At 41.1% G+C, this 13,029-nt stretch overlaps 1 protein-coding gene across 2 annotated transcripts in view; it reads right to left on the reverse strand.

Annotated features, from left to right (window-relative positions):
• Positions 1-13,029, reverse strand: part of GEMIN8 (gem nuclear organelle associated protein 8) — a 37,215-nt gene that overhangs the window by 17,232 nt on the left and 6,954 nt on the right. For both annotated transcript variants that reach the window (XM_074945954.1, XM_074945946.1), the window contains exon 3: positions 10,000-10,447. In XM_074945954.1, the coding sequence (XP_074802055.1) occupies positions 10,000-10,447 (448 nt within the window). The remainder of the gene's footprint in view (positions 1-9,999; positions 10,448-13,029) is intronic.

Here is a 13,029-nt window from a genome sequence, read left to right on the forward strand (position 1 = left end):
CACTTCTGCCATATTTTCAACATGTTGCAGAATTTTATATTGACAACACTTTCAAAATCAGGGAAGACTTTGGCAGCAGCACAGGGGATTTTGGCACTCAGGAGGCAAATGAGAATTGTGGAACTGGGGAGGGGATGCTCCAAACTATTTTCGGTACTTTATATAGCCCCCATCTCTGCAATATTTGAATACCTCACAATCACCAACGTACATATCTTCAGAACAACCCTATGAAATAGGGGAGAGCTATTACCTCCATTTTGCAGGCACAGAAAGACTAAGGCTATGGCTACATGAGAGAGCTTGCAGCTTCGCAGCTGCACTGATGCAGACATGCCACTGTAAGCTCTCTAGTGTAGCTGCTCTAAGCCAACAGGAGAGCGCTCTCCCGGCAGTTTACTTACTCCAGCCCCCGCGAGTGGCGGTAGCTATGTTGGCGGGAGAGCTTCTCCCTAGGTCGGCGGGAGAGCACTGTCCACACCGGCGCTTATGTTGGCATAAGTTATGCCACTCGGGGGTGGCCGTAGTGTAGCCATAGCCTACGTGACTTTCCCAAAGTCACCCTGGATGTGCATAGCAGAGCACAGAATTGAACCCAGTCTTTCAAGTCTGAGGTGAGCAGCACCCTAACCATCCTTACTCTCTGCCCTTCTCTTTCACTCTCTCTTTTGAGCAGATTAGTAGGTGACAATTTTGGAAGGGGGTGGGGGCAGCAGCCCTCGACCTCTCAGCTCCATTTCCCCCGATTGCCTCTAACAACAATGCATAGAGCGTTGTTATCCGGATTGGGATGCTTGCTAACATGTTCAGAGAAATAGTGAAAGATGCTGACATTTAAATGGTCATTACTAAGTTTGGGCATTAACACCAATTAAAGTGAATGGGAGCAGTTGACACCTCTCAGAGCTATGCATTTGGAAGGTTTTCTTTGTAACCAGAAGGCAGGGATCAGCAACCTTTGCCCGCAGCCCGCTAGGGTAAGCCCCCTGGCGGGCCAGGCCGCTTTGTTTACCTGACACGTCTGCAGGTTCGGCCAATCGCAGCTCCCTCTGGCCGCGGTTCACTGCACCAGGCCAGCGGGGGCTGCGGGAAGTGGCGGCCAGCACATCCTTTGGCCCACGCTGCTTCCCACAGGCCCCATTGGCCTGGGACGGCGAACCACGGCCAGTAGGAGCTGCGATCGGCTGAACCTGTGGATGCGGAAGGTAAACAAACTGGCCTGGCCTGCCAGGGGGCTTACCTGACAGGCCGCGGGCCAAAGGTTGCCAATCCCTACCATAAGGACTAGAAAATTAATCTTTTAAAAATGAAACTTTAGATATTGTGCAGCCATATTCTGGGGCAGGTGGTAGATTATGTGGCCAATTCTGTGACCAGGGAATTGCAGAAACTATGGACCTTGTTTATATCTCATTAAAATGTTGGTCCTTCACCCTGCTTTATTTATCCTACTGTTTAATACCACAACACTTTTAAAAGTTCTCATAGAAATAGCTACTGTAATAGTCCCCTCCCCCATCTCCCATGCAAAAGGGGTTATAGTAAATAATTCTTATTTTAATAGATTATTAGCTATTCTTGTTTCCAGGTCCCTGCTTCCACTTCCCGGTAAGAGACAGTGGGTGGGGCTCTGCTGAGGTACATTCCTGCAGGACTCATCAGGGCAAGGGCAAAGAACTAACCATCAGAATTCCAGCTGAGGTGCACTGATTTTGGAGACCAGAAATGCCAGACATTTCTCCTGCAAAGTAAGTAAGTAGTAAGGGTATCCAACCACAGCAGGTTACGGGGCAGGCAGCAAACACACAGTCTGGGGAGAGGAGCACACAGAGAGCTGAATAAGTATTCCAGGCAATGAAGTGACTACTTCTGAAGAGCCACCAGAGGAGCAGGAGACATGGCTTTCCTCTAGAGCTGCTCTTGTCAGCAGGGTCTCACCAGTTCTTTCCCCAGCAGCTGCAGCTGCTCTCCCAGGCTCCCCTGGAGGGGAAAAGAATGTAAAGGAGAGCATGGGAGCCAGTAAGAGCAGCTGCAGATGCCAGCAGAATAAGCAAATAAGCAGGACTAACTTCAGAAAATTGCTAGTGTAGCAGAGTCCAGTGCCAGGACTGGCTCTAGAGGAAAACAGAATCCTACGCTCCCCACTGGGCTATTCAGATACAATCCCCTAGTACTCCACAGTCCCACACAGACAATCCCTCCCTCCTCCAGCTGGAAATACTCACGGTTTGTCACTCTCCCCATTCCCAGGAAGTGTCTTTCACATCCACAGGCTCTTGGGCCTTGTCTACACTATGAAATTAGGTCGATTTTGTAGAAGTGGATTTTTAGAAACCGATTTTATACAGTCAATTGTGTGTGTCCACACTTAGCACATTAAGTCGGTGGAGTGCGTCCTCACTACTGTGGCTAGCATCGACTTAAAGAGAGTGGTGCACTGTGGGTAGCTATCCCACAGTTCCTGCAGTCTCTGCTGCCCATTGGAATTCTGGGTTAAGCTCCCAATGCCTGATGGGGCAAAAACCATTGTTGCGGGTGCTTTTGGGTACATGTCGTCAGGCCCCCCTTCCTCCCTCCCTCTGGGAAAGCAACGGCAGACAATCATTTCGTGCCTTTTTTCCTGGGTTATCCGTGCAAACGCCATACCACGGCAAGCATGGAGCCCGCTCAGCTCACCGTCACCATATGTCTCCTGGGTTCTGCTGGCAGACGCGCTACTGCATTGCTACACAGCAGCAGCTCCTTGCCTTTGTGGCAGATGGTGCAGTAGAACGGATAGCCGTCATACGTCTCCTGGGTGCTCCTGACAGACCTCGGTGAGGTTGATCAGGGACACCTGGACAGACATGGCTGGTCTCCTTTTAGAGCACCAAATGGGATCCAGAGACCCCAGGTTATTCTATTCTTTAAGTTTCATCTCATGGAGATTCAGTCCTGCCTGGAATATCATGCGAGCTGGAGGCTTCTGCCTCAGGCTGCTCTCCCAGCCGGCAGCAGCTCGCGGTCACACCTACCCCAGCCTACCCCTTGCTCCCATGGCTCATGAAGCCTCGACAGTAGTAAGGAGCAGTTCAACGATCAGCTGGTGACCACTGGCTTAATGGAATCACCAGTTCCGCAGGGAACCAAAACAGAATAGCCGGCACAGCCCAATAAAATAAAATAATAAAATCATCATCATCATCATCATTAAAAAAGGGAATAATAATTAAATAACTACACAAATTCTGAATGTAATGAAAGGAAGTTTTCTTATAACTCATTGCTGGATATAGATGAGTGGGCAAGTGATGGGTGTCGGGAAGGACAGTGTGAAGTAGGTTAACAGCACAGCTGTGTTCATACTATAACTACAGTATGTGATTAGTGTGATAATGTAACTGATTTGTGAGATTATGTCAGTTAAATTTTGCTCACAGAATTAGTTAGGGTTAGTTTAGGAACATACACCTCAGCTGTAATATACGTATTGATTACGTGATCACAGAGAGAATACGAAGAGCTGGAGAGCACTCGAGCAGAACTCTAGGAAAGAAAAGGAGGTGTTTTAAAAGAGAGGCCTTTGTAAAGAAAAAACTCTGTCCCTACTGAAGTGTTCCATCAGGCAGTGAGATTCAGAGTTTGCCAGTTTCAAAGGCTTTAGTGTAAAAGTAAAGAGTTACTGCAATGCACACTGCCAGAACACAAAAAGACTTTAGTAGCCTATAAGTTCTTGAAGTCAGTTGTGGTTCCTGGGAGGAGAAAAAAAACCATAACATCTTAAAAACAAGCTCTGTTATTTTCTTTTTTTCACTTTCATGCATATATGGTTATAAAGAATAGTATTGTGGCAAACCAGTGTTGACACATATGAGCGTACTGGGATACACGTAGCTTTAGGAGCCTTCACTGACCAAACATAACTTGCCTACTTTAACTGCAGCTTTTTCTTCCCCCACCTCCTTATTATTCACTTTCGCTGTCTTTCCAAAATACTGCACCTACAGTCACCATCCTCTCCCATCATTCTGTCATTTCATCTCTCCCCACCCTGATTTTTTATCCCCCTTTTTATATAACGTTCAAGCTCCCTGTCCTCACCTTCAAGGCATTACACGTCTCCATCCTTGCCTACATCTCAACTCTTTTCCTCCCACACACTACAGTCTGCAAGATTCTCTCAAGTGAAGTCATTGTGAACCTTCCTGTTAACTTCAATGGTCTGTAGTAATGTAATGGTCTGCCATTAAAGGAGGATGCTTTTAAAATAAAAGGGGTTTAAGTTTAGACCACCCTTTGCACTGAATGAGGCAGGATCCTGTGGAAAAACAGTATGTGATCACAGAATAAAGACCACCATATGCATACACACAAGGGGGTGGAGTTACAGTTGTAAAGTATTTAGTAACTTTTGAGTGCTTGAAAATGAAATAAATAACATTCTTTTAATGTGTTTTTGTATGTAAATATAGTAACAATCAATGAAATAGCAGCAGCTGGGTAAGATGGGAGATAAATTTGTCTATTCATCCTTCTCGCCAGCATTATCTCATGTTCCTTAATCTCCACCCAGTGTCCTCTCCTCATTGCCCCATTTGTCTTCTATGCCCACTCCCGATTTCATGACTTTCTGCGTCCCACCCAATACTATATGTCTGGAATAAAATCCCAATTAACATACGTCAAGTTCTTGCACTATAATCATTCAAAAGAAAACAAGTCTAAACCCTAACCTTCTCTGTAAAGCATGCTTGCCTCACCACCCATAAAACACCATGTCTGTTTATTCTGATTTATATCAGTTTATTTTCACTTGTATTATTGGATTGTTAATTTCTTGGGGTGTGGATTTGTTAATTGTTCAGCACAAACTATGGTGTGTAGCACTATGTACTCTTATGGCAGATAAGATATTGAACTTGAGCCCCCTCCATGGTCATGAGGCTACCAGGCCAGAACCAAGTCGGGCTGTGATGGATTACAAAGAGAAAAATACCTGAGAGAGGATATATACAAGGCTGATAACGTGATCATTTTTATGTGCCTCGTCTACCTTTCCTTGAGGATCAATACAGCTTCAAGGATGAAAGACAGAACAAGATAGTGTCATGACAGAGTTCAGCTTCATGAACCCTCTATAAATTTCATTTGGCTTAAAAACAGTACTCAGGAAAATCAATAGCTCTATATAATTAAACATAGCAGCACTGTATCTTTCACCGTCCACATGGTCTCAACAGAGCTCACCACTACTCATTTACAGCACACAGTAGAGAACACAATATTTTCCCCTCCCTCTGCGTAGCTACTTTTTTTATAAATTCTGTTGGAGTTGCTCAAAAAAAGACCTATTTTATTTATTTATTTATTGGTCAGAAGCAGTTATTCCTGAATGTACAGATAATGTATTTTCTGAATTAATAATAAAAGTTTCCACTTAAATGGCATCTTTCACCTGAGGCTGTGGGGGCAATTTATAAATATGTAGTACTTTATTAATTTAGCTTCAATATTTCTATGAAGCAGGTAATCATCATTATCTGCACTTTACAGATGAGGAACCTGAGGTCACACAGAAGAGCCTAATTTTGCTTTCACTTGCACCATAGTAAATCAAGAATAACTTCACTGAACTGAATAGAATTACACCTGCCAAAACTAGTGTGAGAGCACAATCAGGACCTCAGTGTCTCACCAAGGTGTCCCAATAAGTCCGTGCTACAGCCAGGAATAGAAGCTCTGGTGTCCCAACTCAGAGCTATGGGCCTTCACCAAGAGGCCTTCCTCCTGCTTATAACTGAGGCACAGAGATATTAACTAACTTGCCCAAGGTCACACAGCAAAGTCTGTGGCAGAGCCAATAACTGAACCCAGATCTCCTGAGTACCAGGCCTTTGCCTTAATCATGACAATCCTCAAATACCCACCATGCATGAAAAAAATTAACAAAAGGAAAATGTTCTGTATTTCTAAATTGTCTTAGTTGTAGTTCTCGAAGTGTTTTCTCTCTTCAGATTAAGATCTTCGACAGAGGCCTGCTTCTGCCACAGCAGAACTCACATGAGTACAGGTTGCACATCAAGCGCTATTCTGAGCTTCATTATGTTGCTCATGTTATTTTCCTTGAGCAGTGTATTACCCTGAATCACAGAAACATAGGGCTGGAAGTGACCAGGGAAGGTCAAGTTAAGACCACTGGACCAGTTAAGAAGTTTTTCCTAATGTCCAACCTAAACTGCCCTTGCTGCTATTTAAGCCCATTGCTTCTTGTTCTATCCCCAGACATTAAGGAGAACAATTCTTCTCCCTTCACCTTGTAACAACCTTTTATGTACTTGAAAACTGCTATCATATCCTCCCATAGTCTTCTCTTCTTCAGACTAAACAAACACAATTTTTTTCAACCTTCCCTCATAGGTCATGTTTTCTAGACCTTTAATCATTTTTGTTGCTCTTCTCTGGATTTTCTCCGATTTGTCCACATCTTTTCTGAAATGTTGCGCTCAGAACTGGACACAACACTCCAGTTGAGGCCTAATCAGCACAGAGTAGAGCAGAAGAATTACTTCTCCTGTCTTGCTTACAACACTCCTGCTAATACATCTGGGAATGATATTTGCTTTTTTTTGCAATAGTGTAACACCGTTGACTCATATTTAACTCGTGATCCTCACTATGACCCCCAGATCCCTTTCTGCAGTACTCCTTCCAATTTTGTATGTGTGCAACTGATTGTTCTTCCCTAAGTGGAGTAGTTTGCATTTGTCCTTATTGAATTTCATCCTATTTACTTCAGGCCATTTCTCCAGTTTGTCCAGATCATTTTAATTTTAATCCTATCATCCAAAGCACTTGCAAGCCCTCCCAGCTTCGTATCATCCCAGTTTGATGATACCAAGATGGGAGGGGTTGCAAGTGTACTCTCTATGCCATTATCTAAATCATTGACGAAGATATTCAACAGAACTGGACCCAGAACTGATCCCAGTGGGACCCCACTTGATATGCCCTTCCAGCTTGACTGTGAACCATTGATAACTACTCTCTGGGAACGGTTTTCCAACTAGTTATGCACCCACCTTATAGTAGCTCCATCTTTGTATTTCCCTAGTTTGTTTATGAAAAGGTCATGTGAGACAGTATCAAAAGCTTTCCTAAAGTCAAGATATACCACATCTACTGCTTCCCCCCTTATCCACAAGGTTTGTTACCCTGGAGAACAATTGATCACTGTCCTCTTTATAACAGCCTTTAATATATTTGAAGACGATTATCAGGTTCCCCCCCTCAGTCTTCTTTTCTCAAAACTAATCATACCCAGTTATTTAAAACTTTTTCTCATAGGTTATATTTCTCATTTTTTTGGCTCTCTTTTGGACTCTGATTTGTCCAGGTTTCCTAAAGTATGGTGCCCAGAATTGGACACAGTATTCTGCTGAGGCCTCACCAGTGCTAAGCAGAGCGGCACAATTACGTCCTGTGTCTTAAATACACGACACTCTTGTTAATACACCCCAGAATAATATTACCCTTTTTTGCAACTGCATCACCCTGTTGACTCACATTCAATTTGTGATCCAATATAATCCCCAAATTCTTTTCAGCAGTACTATTAGCCAGATATTCCTCATTCTGTAGTTGTGCATTTGATTTTGCTTTCCTAAACATAGTACACCTTGCATTTGTCTTTACTGAATTTCATTTTGTTGATTTCAGACCATTTCTCTAATTTGTCAAAGTCCTTTCGAATTCTAATTCTGTCTTTCAAAGTGCTTGCAGCCCCTCCCAGTTTGGCATCATCCACAAATTTTATAATACTCACTCCATTATCCAAGTCATTAATGAAAATATGTAGTAGTATTGAACCCAGGTCTGACCCTTACAGGACTCCACTAGATACACCCTCCCAGTTTGACAGTGTACCACTGATATCTCCTTTTTGAGTACAGTCTTTCAACCAGCTGTGCACCCACCTCAGTCATTTCATTTAGATTTACATTTCCCTAATTTGCTTATGAGAATGTCATGATTGTGTCAAAAGCCTTACTAAGATCAAGATTAAGCTCTTTACTTACTTACACATCTACTGCTTTCCCCCCGCATCCACTAGACCAGTAACCCTGTCAAAGAAGGAAATTAGGGTGGCTTGGCATGCTTTGTTCTTCACAATTCCATCCTGGCTATTGATTGTTTAATAATTTGTTCCTGAATCTTTCCAGGTATTGACGTTAGACTGACTGGTATATAACTCCCCAGGTCCTCTTTGTTTCACTTTTTAAAAATAGGTACTATGTTTCCCCCTCTTCAGTCCTCTAGGACCTTACCCATCCTCAGTGGTTCTGAGAGTGCTTCAGCTAGTTCCTTAAGTACCCTTGGATGAATTTTATCAGGCCCTGCCAACTTGAAAACATCTAATTTACATACATATTCTTTAATCTCCTCTTTGTCTAATGTAGCTTGGGTTCTTTCTCCGTTGTTATTAATGTGAATTGTGTTGAGTATTTTATCACTAATAACCTTTTTAGTGAAGACTGAAGTAAAATAGGCATTAAACACCTCAGTCTTCTTGATGTCATTACTTATTAGCTCTCCTTCCCTGGCTAAGCAGAGGACCTACACTTTCCTTTGTCTTTCTCTTGCTCCTAATGTCTTTAAAGAACCTCTTCTTATTGCCATTTGTATTTCTTGCTAGGTATAACGCATTGTGTGCCTTAGCCTTTCTGATTTTGCTATTGATTGTATGTGTACGCTTAAGCCTGTGTGTTTCAGCATTCCAGATATTCTTGACTCTAAGGATTTAAATAGCAGAATGTAATTTACAAAAAATTCCTACTTGTTGATTACACTTTTTTCAAATTATTTCCCTCCTCTCTCCCTCCTTAATGCCCAGAGAAAGGATAGCATAATTACAATGACAGCTCATTCTATTAAGCATTTATACTGGATATTTCCCATGCAAAGAACATGGGGAAAATGATTTTTTTCACATTGTTTCCTCAAAACAGATTATAAACTTGCCTGTAAACTTTATTTGTCTATGCAATAAACTATAAATCAGGACAAGACACTTTGTTTTTTTAAAAGGATTTCACAGAGATAAAGATGACTTGGAGATCTCCAAGGACTGAGACTTGCAAAAACTCCCCTACTGATTTTTTTGGCTAATATCCCCCTACTATTTTCCCAGAGCTGGGCTTGAGGCTTTGAATGTGAAAGAAAAAATATTTCCTGTACAACACTGAAGGGTACCAAGGGGGAAGACAGGTCTTGGAATTTTTACTGTTTGGTGAGCCAAAGAAAAATAAAGCAAACGGCTACTCCATCTTAAAAGAGTACATTGCAGCTTCCTCCAGCATTAAACAACATAGCTAGGAATTTCCTTTGGGCTGGACCTCTCAGGAATCTAGGATTTTACTAAATTTAACCTTAAGAAGCCCAGATTTTTGAGAATACTGACATTCATTTTTTTTAACTCAGCTGACTTAAGCTTTAGTTTAAAATGTGAGCATCAATTGATTAAGAATTTTGAAATGTTAAAAAAAATCTTTTGGTTTTTAAAGGAAGTACTGTATGTCAATGCAAAAATTTTTCAGCACTTGGGTATTTGTAGGATAAACCAGAACAATAGTAGGGACAGAGTAATGGAAAGTTGGAAATGACTCAAAGGATCATTTTTATAGAAAAAAGTTTATAATTAAAATATTAGTATTACCTGTTCTGCTGAGGAAAAAGATGGAGATTTTCACTACCTATCTTAATATTACAGATTCCTCAATTTTCCCCCAGAATTGCTCTAAACAAAGCATTTTCTCCTGAACAAATACATGCTACTTCTATTCTCCAAAGCATTCATACTCATTCTCGCTATGTAGAAAAACCACAAGTATTTTCACTGGTTCATTTACTTCTAGTGCCCATTACTCTTGTGTATTATATTGCAATACCCTAATGTTGAATTAAGGACATATTCATTACAGCCTGAAATGGAAAGTATATAATACAAACAAGGCCTGAACTTACGTAACTCCTGCCTGTGCGCCTCTGTCTGTGCAAAATACTGGCGGAGCTCCTCTGTGATCTCCATGTTGCTCAGGTCGCATTCTATCTCCTCTTCAGACTCAGAATCCTTCTCCATTTCAGAATCCCTGCCCATATTCTTGGTCATTCTGGTACTGCAGTGGGCATCTGGGTATTGCTGGGGCCAGGAAGGGTAACGTGCTCTGCTGTTTGGAGTGTAGGTAGAATAGTCGTCAGCATCCGATGGGTTGCCTCCATCCCAATCCGAGTAACGGCCTGTAGGAAAGGTTTTGGATGGATACCATGATAGATGATGAAAGGACTCCATGGCTTTCCTGTAGGCATTTTTGTGCTTGTACATCCAGTGCATGGCTTGGTCGTAATGCTTCCAGTATCTTGCATACACTTGTTGATTATACCATGGGTGGGAGTCTTCATGCAGTGAGTCCTCCTAAAAATAGCAGAGGGGAGAGACAGTGTTGAGGCAACTCCTAGAATTGAAAAGCTTTTTCATTCCAAATGCTTTACTTCCTATGATAACAAAATCCATGTATTCTGGAGGAAAAATGACAAGTGCTTGAAGCGTGAACATACTATACATACAAAAATAGATCATGTTGCTCACTCTACTAGTCACCAAGGAAGAAAGTAACGAGAATGACTGCATCAAAGCTTTACCCCAAAGTGCTGTTATTACAGTGGAAGCCACTCCTTTGGGGCAACATGTTGAAATGTACTAATGCAAACCGAGCCTGTGTGGATATAAATACTCAGCACTTACTAATGCAAATGAATTCACGTGAATTCATATACTACACAGGTGAAAGCTGAGCTGAATGAGGATTGATTACTTCAAAGTGTGTGTGGGATAAGCCCCATACTACGAATACACAAGCTTCATGTTAGCAGGCAGAGGGTAATGCTTCTGAAATCCCTCTGTACTAAATAAAGGCACCTATTTCATTTAGTAATGCATTTACCTCATCTCCTTGCCATAATAATTTCAGTGGTAGAGATCAGATGGCAACTTAGTCACGTCTCAATCACACCTTAGTCAAGGTCTCAATTAACCCCCACAGCGTGCATAGCAAAGTGCTGTGCTGCTAATAAATCTCACTTCTCTATTCATCAGCAGCTATAATCTGAAAAAGGGTAATAAAGTTCATTGACTGAAGTAAACTAAAATATCTCTTTCTAGTTATAAATCTTAACAAGTTGTAAAACAGCAACAATTGTTTTTAAAAATGTTTGTTTGCCTGACACAACAGTTTACCCATGGCTCTATTCTAGCCACATATCTCTGTAAGAGTGCAGCAGCCCTATATAGTAAAGTAAATTCTGTATAGAAAAAGATTGCAATATGTTCCCCTCCCCTACTAATTCGGCTACACATGGGTAGTGTTGGAGAAAGGTCAGGGATAATGGAAAGCTAAATCACTCTTGGGGTGGTGTTTGCCCACTGTCTGTCCTTGGGGTAGAGCTTCTGAGTAAGGGCTCTGGATGCATGGAAAGTGATGTTGGATTTAAAAACAAGTTGGTCTCACTTAATTAATTTGGATACCCATGATGCAATGACACGTGTCTGTCTTAAACTGACAAAAGCCAATACATTTAGTGTAAAGTCTGATGTTCCTCCCATAATGCATGTTCTTGGTGTAGATATTTTGTGCGTCTCTGGGGAGGGAGAGTTTTACTTGATCTATTTTTTATGCCAAACATTTGGACTATTTTAGACTTAAATGTGGAAGGTCATCTTTTCTTTTTCAGGGATACTGTCAAGATAAAAAATTATACTTTTTTACCTGTATTAACGTCCTAAATCACCAAGAATGATTTTTTAAAAAAATCTAATTTTATGAATTTGGTTTAGCGACACTTCATAGCTAAAGTCTTACCACCTCTTCCCCAAAACCAACCTCCCTTCCTGCACCCCGCCCCTCCAAAAGGGGCTTAAAAACACTGACAACATAATTTTAAGGTTATGTTTAAGTAGTTACAAGAACAAAGTCTCAAGCTAATAAACTTTTTTTTTTTCCTTATTTCACTTAAACACTGAGTCAGGAATTGGGTCTCGTCTGTTTATGCAAATCTATGGTGTCATACAAGTGACTTTAAGAAACAGCCACCAAATTAATTTTTATGGAAATGCATAACAAAATATCTGTCTTTTTGGCTAAGACTTTATGAGCCAGATGCTCCTCATGCACTTCGATTGTGCTGGTGAAACTCCACTGACTTCAGGGGATTTATTTCCAATTTATGCTGGTGTAAGAGGAGAATCTGGCCCTGTTGCAAGGATGTATTTATTTATTTATTTTAGAAGAAGGAAAATGAACTCCTAAAAACCAGGATATTTAAGGTTTTTACTTTGCTTTCGTTAAATGAGAATGTCACACTGACTCTAGTTCTTCAAAGTATAGTCAAGACCAGAAAATTCTGTGGTCAAATCTGAGAAGTTGCAACTCCCATTTCACATAGTTAGTTCTGGAGCACTTTGTTTAATTTTTCCCACTGAATTAATTAAAAATCAAGTTTGGAAACATCAGTAGAGCAGTTAATACAGCTTGACAAAAAAGGAAAGTTTCATATATGCTATGTATTCTCCAAGATGACAACATATCTTTTTAAAATACAGAAAATATCTTCAGTTCTTTTAACTAAAATGTTTCTAAAATGGGCCTTGGTGATGACCTCACTGAAAACTTTGGAATACAGCTGGCTGATTTGTCTATCTGACTAGCCCCAGTTGTTAATTTAGGGGAAGAGGAATACAAAGGGCCACTTCATGTAGACAGAATTGTGATTTTGGTGCTTATCCAAATACTTCTGTGTTTGGAAAGGGAAAAAAAGTGACCGCAGAAAACCTCACTCTTTCATTGAATTTTTAAAATCCATCTGTTGAAAAAAAAATTAAGGGGATGTTTTAGATTGGGATGAAGAAGGAAAAGGAACACATTAAAGGCTAACTATGGAATATAGCTCTATGTCTGTGTTTTTTCAGCTGTTGTGTAAATGGAAATACAGAGGAGTTTT

The sequence above is a fragment of the Natator depressus genome, chromosome 1 (genome assembly GCF_965152275.1).
Source record: "Natator depressus isolate rNatDep1 chromosome 1, rNatDep2.hap1, whole genome shotgun sequence".
In the NCBI taxonomy this organism is placed as follows: domain Eukaryota; kingdom Metazoa; phylum Chordata; order Testudines; family Cheloniidae; genus Natator; species Natator depressus.